This window comes from Bos javanicus, chromosome 24 (assembly GCF_032452875.1).
Source record: "Bos javanicus breed banteng chromosome 24, ARS-OSU_banteng_1.0, whole genome shotgun sequence".
In the NCBI taxonomy this organism is placed as follows: Eukaryota; Metazoa; Chordata; class Mammalia; order Artiodactyla; family Bovidae; genus Bos; species Bos javanicus.
In genome coordinates this window covers 21,799,108-21,814,106 of record NC_083891.1, presented here as the reverse complement: position 1 = coordinate 21,814,106, position 14,999 = coordinate 21,799,108, and the positions used below count along the sequence as shown (strand labels likewise).

The following is a 14,999-nucleotide window of genomic DNA, read 5'->3' as shown; positions in this document are numbered from 1 at the left end:
AAGACCTGTGTGCAAATGTTCATGGCCCCTTTATTCCTAATAGTGAAAAAAACTATAGAGAACCCAAATGCCTATCAACTGGTGAATGGATAAACAAACTGTGGTGTGTACATCCAATGGTATATCATTCAGCAACAAAAAGGAGGAGTGGGCTGCTGATACAGCAATATAGCTAAATCTCAAAATAATAATGCTTAGTGAAAGAACTTTGAGTGCAAAAAAGAGTGCATTCTGTTTGAGTCCACGTAAATAACTCTAGAAAATGTTAACTATAATAACAGAAAGCAGAATAGTGGTTGGGGGCTGTGGCAACAAAGGGAGGGATTACCAAGGGAAGTAGGAAACTTTTGGGAATATGTTCATAATTTTCATTATGGTGATGGTTGTATACATAGGACAAAACTCACCAAATTGTATACTTTAAATATTTGCTGATTATTGTATGCCTGTTATACCTCACTGTGTTTGTTTTTTTTTAAAAAAAAAAAAAAGGCATTTGCACTCCCTACTTGGAAGTGCTGGACCCAAAAAAGGAGTCCTTACATTTGCTCTTACATAATGTTTCTTACATTTCATCAGGGTCTCGTTCACATCCCTAAGATTTCATTAATTGGAACAGGTTCTAGGGGTGAAAGACAAAGTCCTCTTCCTCTACCTCAATCATCACTTCAGCCAACCACCGTTTCCCCAAACCTATACCTTTTCTTCTGACATCTTAACTCACGTGTCTTACCGGTCTCAGTAATTCTATTATTTCCTATTTCTATATCCCCTCCTCCTCCCGCCCTCACCCTTACTTCCCAAGATATTTCCACGGACACAGCAATATCCTTTCCTACCCTGATGCCCTCTCCCGCCCCCTTTCAGGTCCTTCTCACCCTGATCCTTCAGCCACAAGGAGGAGTGTATTGGCAAGCAAACAGTTTAGAAAGAGACAGCCATGGCCTTTCTTAACAGCAAAGTAGATGCAAATCCAGCTTTCTAGCAAGTCAGGGATGAATTCCTGAGCACTATTTTTAAGGCAGCAGCTCTCAAAGTGTGGCCCCAGGATCACCTGAGAACCTGCGCCCCCACGGCAGACCTACTGAGTCGGAAGATGGGATGGGGCCCAGCAATCAATTTTAATAGAGGCATGTCAGTGTTCTGGGGTGGAGGGAAACCTGAGAGACAGGAAGAAAGACTGGAAGCTTACCGTGTGTATCTGATTGACAGATTTGGGGACTCGAGACTGGGTGTGGAGTGGGTGGGGAGACATTAACAAAGGAGAAAGATAGTTAAGGAAGAGCTCATTATGTAGTCAGAAAATCTACCCTGCCCCAGAGAGCTCTCTCGAAAGATGATTTCCGACATTTACGCCAGGAACTGGCAGACAGGGCCCTAGCTGAGGCCAGTTCCGCGGATGTTCAGGGGTTAAATCTCGGCAACTCCCCGCCCCCACCCCACCCCACCTCGCCGCTCCCGCCTCGCGCGTGCGCGCGTGCGAGGCCTCGGGCCATAGAGCTAAGCAAGCCTCCCAGATTCCTAGAGCGGACAGCGCGATGGCGGGTTTACCGGGTGGGAGGCTTGACGACGACCTGGAGAACACATCAAGGTATGGGTGATGTCGGCTCACGGATGGCAGAGGAACTCGGGCGATCTGGGCTGTCCAGCGGCCTCGCAGCGCCGCCAGGGAACCGTGTACGATTCCTTGAGTCTATAGGGAGTCGAGGCTGCCGCCGTGGCCCCCAGGCTCGGCTCCTGGGCACTGGGAGCAAGCTGGTCGGTGCTTGGCCTGGTGTGCTTTGGGTACCCGGCCAGTCGTTGACCGGCTTGGGTTCTACTGAATGAACATTAGAAACTTTGGAAGCAAGTGGAATCCAGAAGCTTGGATGCAGCCGCACGAATCAGCCGACGAAGGTGTGAGTGTGAGAACAGGAGGGAGGAACAGATGATGATAGATGTCTCAGTAGTGTCATTTGGGTGTAGGAAGGGCAGCGAATAACATAGAGCTAACCGCTAGGGCAGAATTCTGAAATTCCCTTCCCTGCCTTATGTTTTCCATTATATCCTTAGTTTGGTAGCATTAACCCCCGGATTATTTTTTTAAAATCTCTAGACTTGGAATGGAGACTACATGTCCAAGACGGGCGGTATACACTGTTGATACACTGTGTAAAATAGATAACTAATAAAAAAAAGTAGGTGTGATGAGAACGTACTGTATAGCTCAGCAAACTCTCCTTAATATTCTGTGGTAACCTATATGGAAAGAAGTCCAAAAGGGACTTCCCTAACTAACCCTGTCTGCTGGATGATGAGGGAGGAAGCATAGTAAATTTGAAAGAAAAGCACTTGAAAGTTAAATGAGATTTTACTTTCTCCTTAACGTCTTTTATATCCAGAGGATGTTTTTGCTGGTCTAGTCTCAGAAATTATATCTTCAGTCTCTGCAATGATTCCCTTCCAAGTCCAATGGTGCCCAGTTGCCTCCAGGCCCCAGACTTCTATGTGAACAAGAAAAGCTCACTGAGGAAATGGTAATTCTTCAGTTGCTCCCTGAGATGTCATGTCCAGTTGCTGTCTATGGAGACTCAGTTCAGTTATGAGTCTTAAAAACACCTGTCAGGTGAGAAGCAGTGTGTATCTTTTTTAATGGTTGGGGGAGGGGGCGGTTTGGGGTTACCTTACTATGTTAGTATCTTCCGGTGCTGTTGGTATTTCTCATTGCCAATGCCCTTCCCTGTATTAGGCAGTACTATCTCTCTTTTCACAAAAGAAAAAACATTGTTTTGTGTTCTGAGCTCCTGGCTTTATTGTACATTCTTGCATATGTAAATTTACATATTGTAAATTCTCCTGGCATTCCTTCCTCTCCTCCATTTTTCCCATTATAATCACCTTACCACCAAGCTGTCAGTATTCTGTATTTCCCCGGGGGATACTACCTGTGAACTAATCAAAGAAGCCTTTGCCCTCAGGGAGTTTACATTCTAGTTGCAGGGAAAGGAAATATATAAATATACAGTATACTATCCGTTGTGGCTCAGCTGGTAAAGAATTCACCTGCAGTGCTGGAGACCTGGGTTCGATCCCTGGGTTGGGGAGATCCCCTAGAGAAGGGAAAGGCTACCCACTTCAGTATTCTGGCCTGGAGAATTCCATGGACCGTATAGTCCATGGGGTCGCAAACAGCTGGACAGGACTGAGCGACTTTCACTTTCACTTAACTTTCACAGTATAGTATCAGATACTGATCATGGTTATGGAGAATGTATCAGAATTCTGGCAGGAAACAGATGGCTCATTCAAACTGGATAATTCAGATTTCATGAAGAGGCCGGGAAGGATTATAGAAATCAACAAGGGATGGAGAAGAGCCTACACAAAGTCTAAGCTGATAGAACTATCTTCTGTCACCCATTCCACATTGCCCTTACCTTCTGCCAGCATCTCAGTGGCACAGAGTTCTTTATCTAGTCAAATAACATAAACCTTCTTTCCTAGATGATATAAGTCCTTGGTGACCCTGTCTCTTTCAGGTTCCTTTGGTGTACCATTGACAGGGCCTATTAGACATGAGAGAACTAATGGGCACCCCCGTGAAGTCCTCTGAGTTCCAGTAGCAGCAACCATTTCCCCACTGGTAATTGGTATCAGTCATTCTGGCCAGCAGAGTGACCCCATCTCTGCCTGCTGGTTTGGCAGTTTGAGGAGCCCAAAATACAGAAGCAAGAAACAGTCTCAACTTCAAATTTAATAAAATTATGACTTTGTCCCATGGTAGAAGTATTTTTCCTTTGAGAATCAGAATCCTAAACCCACCAAGCCCAAGATTGTAGGGATACGAAGCAAAAATAATGTAAGTGAATTATGAGGTATAGAGTTAGAGACATTATTACTTTCTCTTCTGCCCTTGGCTCCTATATCCATGTATTATGGCCATGGGGAATATATAGCGCTGTTTATCATCCTATAGTTTATTGCATATATTGCATCCCATATGACAGAACCGCAAAGTTATCAAGGTGTTGTTGCCCAGCTGGTACCATAACTGAACCTTCTTTTAATCATTCCACCATTATCATCATCCACTTAAATGTAGATGGTGGGACATATGATAAGGCCCATGAGTTATATGTGTATGAACTCACTGCTGAACTTCCTTCCCTGTAAAATAACTCCTTTGGCGATAATACTATATAGAATACTGTGATAAGAAATACAGCATTCTCTTAAGTCAATGTACATTTTTATCTGGACTGTGTATATAGTCCTTTGAAAACAAATGGTTGCCCTCTCCATAATAAAAGGGGTTAGGTATAGTGAATCTGTCCCCAAGTGGCTACCTACTTTCTCTCTAGAGAATGGTACCTTGTTAGGGCCTTAGCAGTTGGCCTCTTGGGCACATAGAAATTATTCTAGGCATATCAACCTTCATAAGTGGAGGTCCGTATTGTTGAGCCCTTATATAGCCTCCGTCTGTGCTGCCGTGACCACTTTGTGCATGAATCCGTTGGGCAAACACTGCATTGGTAAAAAGGCTGATTGATATCATAATATGGATCGCTGTGTCTATCTGATTGAGAGGCTTCTCCACAGAAAATGCCCTTTGGTAGGATTCACATGGGCCACTAACTTAGTAGTGGTTCCTGCTTTGGTTCATCCTCATACTTTTCCTCCAGAATCTTTATTTCTCATCTTGCTCAGTCTTATTCTTCCCAGGTGCCTAAGTAATCAGATGGGCTTCCCTGGTGGCTCACCAGTAAAGAATCTGCCTGCCAATGCAGGACGTGCGGGTTTGATCCCTGTGTCAGGAAGATCCCCTAGAGAAGGAAATGGCAACCCACTCCAGTATTCTTGCCTGGGAAACTCCATGGACAGAGGAACCTGGCAGGCTACAGTCCATGGGGTCGCAAAGAGTTGGACACAACTTGGCGACTAAACAACAACAATGAGTAATCAGATAACCCATTAGTTACTACCCGTGAATTGTCAATACATGTATCTTAGGCTATGTTACCTAAGTAGACATGGAAAGTAGACAACCAGGTATATACCTGAAATTCTGCCCACTGGAAGGATTTGCCTTTACCAGCGTGTTTGAGGCAACCTCTGAGTAGAGGTATAAGCTGGTGCCCATACACTGGGCAGACCCATCTCTGCATTTTCCTCCTGTGTTAACTGGTAATAGGGAACTCCCATGGGACCATGAATATAGGTTGAGGAGGCGTGGTAGTGGAGCAATAGGAACAGGAATGGGAATCTGAGCCACTAGCGCATGGAATTTACTTGTCTTTCAGATTTGCTTTTATGATGGAATACTGGTTTATATGTTCAGTTCTATGAATTGATGGATCAAATAACAACTGGTACACAGTGGTCACTTTGTAATAGTTATTTGGTACCCTATGGTCAAGCATTAAGTCTCTAATAGTGCTCAAGAGCAAGCCAAGATCTGCTTTTCACTTAGAAAATTGTTGGTAGAAGGAAGTATGGCCTTATTCCACTATGTTCTCTCTTTGTTTAATATTTATTTTTATTTATTTGGCTGTGCCAGGTCTTGGTTGCGACATGGGGGATCTTTAGTTGTGGCATGCCAGCTCTTAGTTGCAGCGTGTGGGATCTAGTTCCCTGACCAGGGATCGAACCCAGACTCCCTGAATTGGGAGCATGGAGTCTTAGTCACTAGACCACCAGGGAAGTCCCTTCACTGTGGTTCTCTTACAGAGGCTTTCAAAGAGTCTCCATACAGCAACCATGACTGCTCCTGACACTTCCAGTACCATTGGTTATCCTGGTTAATGAAGTCATGTGACAGGACAGCTTGCATCGCAACATGGTCCTACTGTAGAACCTTTTTTTATTCTCCTGTTAGTCACTCAGTCATGTCCGACTCTGTGACCCCATGCACTGTAACCCACCAGACTTCTCTCTCCATGGAATTCTCCAGGCAAGAGTACTGAGTCTCTCTCAAAAGTAGCAACCTTACAAATTACTTAGATTGGTTATTTCAGCTCATTTACTATGGTATCTGTTCCCTAGAAAATGCAGGCCCACCAAGCATTATGCCTCTCTGAGGTGGTAAGAATTGGTTAGAGGTATAACCAAAGTGAGAGAATAAGCCATGTGACAGAGAAGAGTCTTCCAGGAAGAGGGAATACCAAAAGTCAGAGCCCCACAAATACAGCAGGAACAGAGCAAGCCTGGGGTAGACAGGTGATAGGGGTGGTGTAGAATGAAATGAGGGCAGAGAGAAAAAAAGGGACGAGATCATAAGTTATTCCCAGTGAAATGGGAAACCAGTGGAGCTCTTTACACAAGATAACATGTAAAGATCACTCTAACCATTATATGGAGAATAGGAGAAAAGTAAGTTAGCATAAAGAAAGCAAATGATTTAAGAGAGTAAGCAACTATGTCAAATAAATCAAGAATAAGACTGAAAATTGACCATTGGATTTGTTAAGATAGAGCATATAAGGGGCTTCAATAAGTATGGTTTTGGTGGACTTACAGAGATAAAAGCCTGCTTGCAATGAGTTAAAAAAGGACTAGACTTGATGTTGCTTAGAATATAGCACTGTGTGAACTACGCACACCTGAGCAAAGTGTGAAGTGGCTTAACCACTTAGGAAAAATCTAGTTGAAGACCCAACAATTCTGATCCTAAATTTATATAACCAAGAGAAACACTTGTATATGTATACTGAGATAGACGTACTAGCATATTCATATCAGCATTGTTTGAAATAGCAAAATATTCTTACCCATTGAAGAAGAATGGACAGATCACTTGTGGTATATATCACATTATAGCAGTGAACATGAATGCACTGTGGGTGAATCTTCCAAACATAATGTTGAGCAAAAAAAACAGTCATAAAATATATGTGGTATGATTCCATAAATGCATAAAGTTCAAACACATGCTGTATTTGCTGCTAGGGATGCCATACCAAAACCATAGAGTGGGTGGCATAAACAACACAAATGTATTTTCTCAGTTATATGTATGTATTTTGGTCATCTATGCTTTACTTTGCTTCTACAAGTCTTACAGCTTTAGGTTTTATATTTCAGTTCAGTTCAGTCACTCAGTTGTGTCCAACTCTTTGCGACCCCGTGAATCGCAGCAAGCCAGGCCTCCCTGTCCATCACCAACTCCTGGAGTTCACTCAGACCCACATCCATCGAGTCAGTGATGCCATCCAGCCATCTCATCCTCTGTCGTCCCCTTCTCCTCCTGCCCCCAATCCCTCCCAGCATCAGAGTCTTTTCCAATGAGTCAACTCTTTGCATGAGGTGGCCAAAGTACTGGAGTTTCAGCTTTAGCATCATTCCTTCCAAAGAAATCCCAGGGCTGATCTCCTTCAGAATGGACTGGTTGGATCTCCTTGCAATGGTTTATATTACATTTCTAGTTAATTTTTAAAATAATTTTATTTATTTATTTTTGGCTATGCTAGGTTTTCGTTGCTGCACAGCCTTTTCTCTAGTTACGGTGAGCGGGAGCTACTCTCTAGTTACGTTGCGTGGGCTTCTCATTCCCATGGCTTCTCTTGCTGTGGAGTATGGGGTGTAGGCATACAGGTTTCAGTAGTTGTGGTGCACAGGCTTAGTTGCTCTGTGGCATGTGGGATCTTCCTGGATCAGGGATTGAACCTGTGTCTCCTGCATTGGCAGGCAGATTCTTTACCACTGAGCCACCAGGGAAGCCCCTCTAGTTAATTTTTGTGTATAATATAAGGAAGGGCTTCCCTGGTGGCTTAATAGGTAAAGAATAGAGTCAGAGTTAATTTTGGTTATTATGATATCCACTTGTAACACTTGTTTTTGAAAAGAGCTACTTTTTCACCATTGAATTATCTTGGCAACTTTGTTAAATGTCATTTGTACCTACATATTTAGATCTGTTTATAGATTCTGTTCTATTCAGTTAATGAATATGTCTATTTCACAGCCTTGATTACTATGGCTTTGTAGTAAAGCTTGTAATCAAGTAGTAAAGAAGCTACTTTTTCACCATTGAATTATCTTGGCAACTTTGTTAAATGTCATTTGTATGTACATATTTAGATCTGTTTATAGATTCTGTTCTATTCACTTAATGATATGTCTATCTCACAGCCTTGATTACTATGGCTTTGTAGTAAAGCTTGTAATCAAGTAGTATAAGCTGTCCAGTTTTGCTCTTTTTCAAAATTGTTTAGACCTTTCTCTGACTTTCTACACAGAGTTTAGAATTAGTTTGTCAGTTTCTACAAAAAGGCCTGCTAAGAATTTCATTGAGGTTGCATTGAATCCACAGATCACTTTGGGAAGAATTTATCATCTTAACAATATAAAATCCTCCTGTCTGTAGATGATGGTATATATTTCTAAGTCTTTAATTTCTCTTAGCAATGTTTTGTAGTTTTCATTATGCAGATATTGCACATACCTTGTTGAATTTGCTTCTTAGTATTTCATTTTTTAGTGCACCTGATAAAATCTTTTTAACTATAGGTTCTAGTTGTTCATTGCTAGTATACAGAAATGCAATCAGGTTTTGTGTATTGCAATAAAACCTTTTACAAGTTCTAGTAACTTTTTAAAGACACTTTAGGATTTTCTGTATACATGATTGCATAATCTGTAATACAGTTTGACTTCTTTCTTGTATATCTCATTTATTTTTCATGGTATATTGCATTGTCTATGAATAGTGAATAGAAGTTATACAGTGTTGAATAAAAGTGATAACATGTTCTTGTTTTCCTCCCTTCTTCCCAGGAGAAAACCATGTAATGTTTAACCATTAAGTATGACGTTAGCTATTAGCTTTTCTTATTAAAGTAGTTAATTTACATGTAACATACCTGATGTTAGGATTTAAATGTACCATCTTATTTTTTTGTTTTTATTTTACCCCATCTTTTGTTTCTTTTTTGTTTTTCTTTTTTCTCTTCATGTGCCTGATTTATTTATGTTATCAAGTTTTTTGTTTTTCCGTTTTTTTCTCTATCAGCTTATTGTTTATACATCCTTGTATTGTTACTTACCTGTCACCTTATAGCTTTCACCTCATAGGCTTTCTCAAATGTGATTCTGTGACAGAATTAAGCCAAAATGCTCTAAAGCGTTCACTGTAAGTAACATATTAATGTTTCTCCTATACATCTATTGATGTACTAGCTCTGTTTGGAAGAATTAAGAAAATAGTCATTCATAATATTTTCTTGTGGAACCCTGTTTGAAAAAGGCTGCCTTAGAAATCACAACATACATATTTAATTTATTATAGTTTATCTTAGTTTACTATTTCTGTTGCTGCTGCTGCTGCTAAGTCGCTTCGGTCGTGTCCGACTCTGTGCGACCCCATAGATGGCAGCCCACTAGGCTCCTCTGTCCCTGGGATTCTCCAGGCAAGAATACTGGAGTGGGTTGCCATTTCCTTCTCCAATGCATGAAAGTGAAAAGTGAAAGTGAAGTCGCTTAGTCGTGCCTGACTCTTAGCGACCCCATGGACTGCAGCCTACCAGGCTCCTCCGTCCATGGGATTTTCCAGGCAAGAATGCTGGAGTGGGTTGCCATTGCCTTCTCCGTTACTATTTCTAGGATAATCCAAAGACCTTGTAATATTTTGGTTCCATTTACCTTCCTCCTCTTATGCTATTTTTTCCATATATTTTAATTCTATGTATATACTGTAAACTCCATGAGACACTCATGCCCATTTAGATTTACCCCAATACTTCACTTTTTCCAGTATTCTTTGCCTGTGGCAAGGAGGATAAACCTCCACTTGGAGGCTTGGGATTTTGGATTTTAGCCCTTGAAATTAACCTCTGTCATGTTTTTAGCTCTACAGACCATTTGCAGTCTGACAGTGATGTACCTTTTATAGTAAACACCTCTTAAGAATGGGCTGATAGTCTCAAGAATTTCGGTGGAGCTCTCATGTTCTCTACCATTACAGACATCTGGTATTGTTGAGCATAGGAATAACTTCCTAAAAAATCAACTCAAAAGAGATTTCTGATCCTACCTCCCTAATCTTTTTCTGGTTTACACACCTTAGTAAGGAAGTTTGGTCATTGAATATAGCTATTCTCAAAAGGATCATGTTTTCCTCGTCACTTTCTTCTAATAATCAAGACAAAAGAGGTAGAGGACTACATAGACCTATTTTTGGAAATTCAGGCTTCTTTCCTAACCATTCCTGGGCTTGATGCTTCTTTCTTTCCCCTGGACAGCACATGACCAGTCTTGTTGGTATACACTCACAGTGACAGCTGCCACTGCCTCCTCCTTCTCTTTTTCCCTTTTACCTCCTTCCAACTCCCTCACTGAAGTTTTCATTCATACTGCCTACTTTACATATATCAGTAAGTTGCTTATGTATTAGCTCTAAATAGTCAAACTTTGCTAATTACTGTAATTAGATTTCAGTATTCTCAGATCTCTTCTTGTGACAAACATATACAGAACATATCTGAGAAGCCACTTTAATAAACAGTTATTCATTATTTATTAATTTTCAGTGTTTTGGAGCACTCCTATACTGTGACATTTCATAGGAAAATACTAATTTTTTTCACCTTAAAATTTCTTACAGTATGGAGAACATCTTCCATCTATATTTTGTTTACTGTTTTAGATGGTGTGACTAAGTCCAGTGTTGGAGAGATGGCTTCCAAGGAGGAAATTACAGCAAAAATTGAACCATTGACTGAAGAGTCTGGCAACCCCAGAAATGATGTTCTCCAAGATCCTGAATGCAGAGAATTCTTTGGACTTGGGGATAAATTCAGTGAAAAGGATCAGAACCTCTTTAAAAGAAGACAGCACAACTGTGATGAATGTGGGCAAAGCTTTGCTTGTAGTACAGGCCTTATTAGGCATCGAAGAACCCACTGGGAGAAACCCTATGAATGTGATCAGTGTGGAAAAGCCTTTAATGTGAGCTCAGCCCTGGTTCTGCATCAGAGAATTCATACTGGGGAGAAGCCCTATCCTTGTAATTGGTGCATTAAAAGTTTCAGTCGGAGCTCAGACCTTATTAAACATCAAAGAGTCCACACTGGTGAAAAACCTTACAAATGTGATGAATGTGGGAAAGCCTTCAGTCAGAGCTCTGATCTTATTATACATCAGAGAATCCATACAGGAGAAAAACCCTATCAATGCGGTCATTGTAGTAAAAGTTTTAGCCAGCGCTCAGACCTGATTAAACATCAGAGAATCCATACTGGAGAGAAGCCTTATACATGTAGCCTGTGTAACAAGCATTTTAGTCAGAGTTCTGATGTTATAAAACATCAAAGAATCCACACTGGTGAGAAACCATATAAATGCGATGTGTGTGGAAAAGCCTTCAGTCAGAGCTCAGATCTTATTCTACATCAGCGAATCCACACTGGAGAGAAACCATATCGATGTAATCAGTGTAACAAAAGTTTCAGTCAGAACTCAGACCTTATTAAACATCGAAGGATCCACACTGGAGAGAAACCCTATAAATGTAATGAATGTGGGAAAGCTTTTAATCAGAGCTCAGTTCTTATTCTGCATCAGAGAATTCACACTGGAGAGAAACCCTATCCATGTAATCAGTGTAGCAAAACCTTCAGTAGACTTTCAGATCTTATTAATCATCAACGAATTCACACTGGGGAGAAGCCTTACCCCTGTAACCAGTGCAGTAAAATGTTTAGTCGAAGATCAGACCTTATTAAACATTATAGAATTCATACAGGTGAGAAACCCTATGAGTGTGATGAATGTGGGAAAACCTTTAGTCAAAGCTCAAACCTTATTCTGCATCAGAGAATCCACACTGGAGAGAAACCCTATCCATGCAGTGATTGTACAAAAAGTTTTAGTCGTCGTTCAGACCTTGTGAAACATCAAAGAATACACACTGGAGAGAAACCGTACACATGTAATCAGTGCAATAAAAGTTTTAGTCAAAGCTCAGACCTCATTAAACATCAGAGAGTACACTCTGGAGAAAAACCCTATCATTGTGATTGTTGTGAGAGAGCTTTCAGTCAGAGTTCTGACCTTATTCTTCATCAGAGAATTCACACTGGAGAAAAACCATATGCGTGCACACAGTGCAGCAAAAGTTTCAGTCAGAACTCAGACCTTATCAAGCACCAGAGGATCCACACTGGGGAAAAACCATATAAATGTAATGAGTGTGGGAAGGCTTTCAGTCAGTGTTCAGCTCTTGTCCTACATCAGAGGATCCATACTGGGGAGAAACCATACCCTTGTGGTCAATGTGGCAAAGGCTTTAGTCGGCGCTCTGATCTCATTAACCATCAAAGAATCCACACGAATGAAAATCCATATAAATGTGATGTGTGTAGAAAAGCCTTCAGCACATCCACTGATCTTACTGAACACCAGAGAATCCACATGAGAGAGAAACCCCACAGGTGCGTTCAATGCAATAGAAGTTTTAGCCAGCTCTCTGATCTTAATCATCATGAGAAAATTCATTCTGGGGAAGACACTTTGAATGTGGGAAAACCTTTAGTGTATACCCCAACTTTATTCAGTACTAGAGATGCTCTGCCAGAAAAAAATCTTAGGAATGCTATTGATTATGAAAAAGGTTTTAATCAATGTTCAGCTGTCACGCTACATTAAAAAAACACACAGACACTAGAGAGAAAACATAGTAATTCAATTTTTGTAATGAAAAGTTTAACTCAGAGCTCAGACATTACTAAAGAAAAATTCTGAGAATGAATCCTGTGGGTAGAGGGAAAATCTTTAATGTGAAGAAAATTTACTGAATGTCAGCAACAATGGAAAAAAATTTCTGCTGTAATGTAAGAAAAGCTCTAGTCTTTTAATCAAATACAGTCCACAAGAGGAAGGTTTCTATCATTAAAAGAAATGTCTAACAATGCAGAATGTTACCAGATATTGTAAAAATCAGTGTGGTGGCATGTGTAATCAGAGCTCAAAAAGAAATGTATTAGTGTTATAATCTCACACCTTTAGTGAGCCCAGATCACCAGTTGCAGAGAAGTTATTTTAGAGAATGTAGGGAAAACTTAAACCCTTCCCTTATCTTGTCATTCACTCTGCTAATTGGCATACCACTTATCTCCTGACAGCTGGAGAGTTCTACATTATGCTAATGCTAGCTATTAAAGTCCCTGCGTGTGAACATGCTATGCTATTCTGGTATTAAACTTGTTAACTACAAAACTCTAGTGCCCCATTTTCTGAAAGTTTTTTTTTTTTTTTGTGGCCAAGTTTTGTTCTTCCTAGTGAGCATGAGTTTTCAAGTTTCTGTAATGTTCACAGCAAACATGAATTTGTTTTCCTCTTAATAATTCAGCCCATCCATAAACTTTAGAGGTTTGAAATTATTTCAACACTACCATTTAATTGCAGCTTCTGAATATATGAAATAATTGTTTTAAATTCCATATGTTAAAGTATGAAGATTACTACTATGTTTATCCTGTCATCTATAGATTGAACAAAATGTTAGCTAAAGTAATAACCTTCATGACTAATTCATACAGCATATTCTGTCTACAAGTAAAAAGATCTATTGATCTTTTTTTAATGGCAACATTCATCAGACTTGGTTTTGTTTGTTGATTTCTGACATACATACTGATAATAGGCTATGTATACTTGATATTTTCAACTGAAAAATAGTTTTTTAAAAGTAAGAAAACCTGTCTTTCTGGTATTAACTATTTGTTAAAATTCTGCTGTTATTTACTTTGACTATCCCCCATAATCATCCAATTAATATTTTAATACACATTGTTAAATTATTATGTGCAAGACATTTTTTTTTAGGTTTTCTAGTATACACAAAGAATACACTGTCCCCAGAAATCATGAATTGTATGGTGATAAAGGCTGACATATGCATAAAACATGGCTCAATAGAATCATTAAGGTAGATAAGATGCTTATAAGAGTTCCAAGGAGATAGGGTTCATTGTGATTGGAAAGAGAGGAAAAGCTTTGTGGAGTTCCCAAGATTTGAGTTTTGAAGGATGGGAGTAGAGGCATATGGGCAGGGAGGGAATAGTCAAGAAAGGCACAGAAGTGAGAAAATACAAGAAATGATGTAGAGTATGGTGCTTAGTCACTAATTCAACAAATATTCAGTGTCAGACACTGCAGTGAGTGCTACTGAAGAAAGAACGATGCCCTTGTGCTTAAGTGTTTAGGAAAATAATGACTGAAACATGTACTTAAAAGAGTAAGAATAAAGTGGAAATTAAAATGAAGTAGGAGAAAAGACGGTTAAGTGTGATGCTAAATAAGCAGACACTTCAACTTTCTGGAGTTTGGTGTCATCTGTAAAACAAAAGTGCTAGGTATGGTTGGAATAGATTTCATATTTCTGCATATTGTTCTCAAGGCAGTGGAAAGCTGTTAAGGTCTATGAATCAGGGAATGGCATGATCATCATCTTGCTTTCAGAAAAGTCTAAAAAGAAAGAGCGAGCAGAAAGGAAAACCATTTTGGAAGTCTAGAAATACAATCATGAGGTCCAGAAGTAGAGGAGCTAAATGGCATAGGCATGGTGATAGGTTGAGAAGTGAGTAGGGGTGAAGTGAGAAGTGAGTAGGAGGGGGAAATCATATTATCGATTATTGTCCGGGGGGAATTTTAAAAGTTAAGAAAAATACAATGATAAAATTTATATCTAAAGGTTAGCTATTTTTCCTGAGGATAAACACTAAGAGCCAACTGCTTACTACACATTACTATCTAGTGTCCTGCAGGTAAACTTAAATTTCATAAACTTGATACACTCATGATATCCTCCTGAATTCCTTACTAAACACCTTGCCATCCAGATAAAATAACTGGTAGCCAACCTACATCCCTCATTCTCCCCCAGTGTTCTAAATCTACTTGGTCACTAGGTCATTTCTGAGTTAAAAAAATAACACTACTTATTGTAAAAATTTAAACAATAGTGAAGTATATAAAATAAAAAGGGAAGGGGAACAGAATGAGGCCCGCTATTTTATGCCAGTTGA

At 39.9% G+C, this 14,999-nt stretch overlaps 1 protein-coding gene across 1 annotated transcript; it reads left to right on the top strand.

Moving 5' to 3' along the window:
• The first annotated feature begins 1,279 nt into the window (after positions 1–1,279).
• LOC133237509 (zinc finger protein 271-like) lies at positions 1,280–13,188 on the top strand. Its single transcript, XM_061399603.1, has 2 exons — positions 1,280–1,591; positions 10,619–13,188. Exon 2 carries the CDS (start codon positions 10,648–10,650, stop codon positions 12,616–12,618), a length of 1,971 nt encoding a protein of 656 aa, XP_061255587.1. The 5' UTR covers positions 1,280–1,591; positions 10,619–10,647; the 3' UTR covers positions 12,619–13,188.
• The last annotated feature ends 1,811 nt before the right edge of the window (positions 13,189–14,999 follow it).

Coding starts and splice junctions, on each gene's coding strand:
- LOC133237509 (XM_061399603.1), top strand. CDS start 10,648: ATGGCTTCCAAGGAGGAAATTACAGCAAAAATTGAACCATTGACTGAA.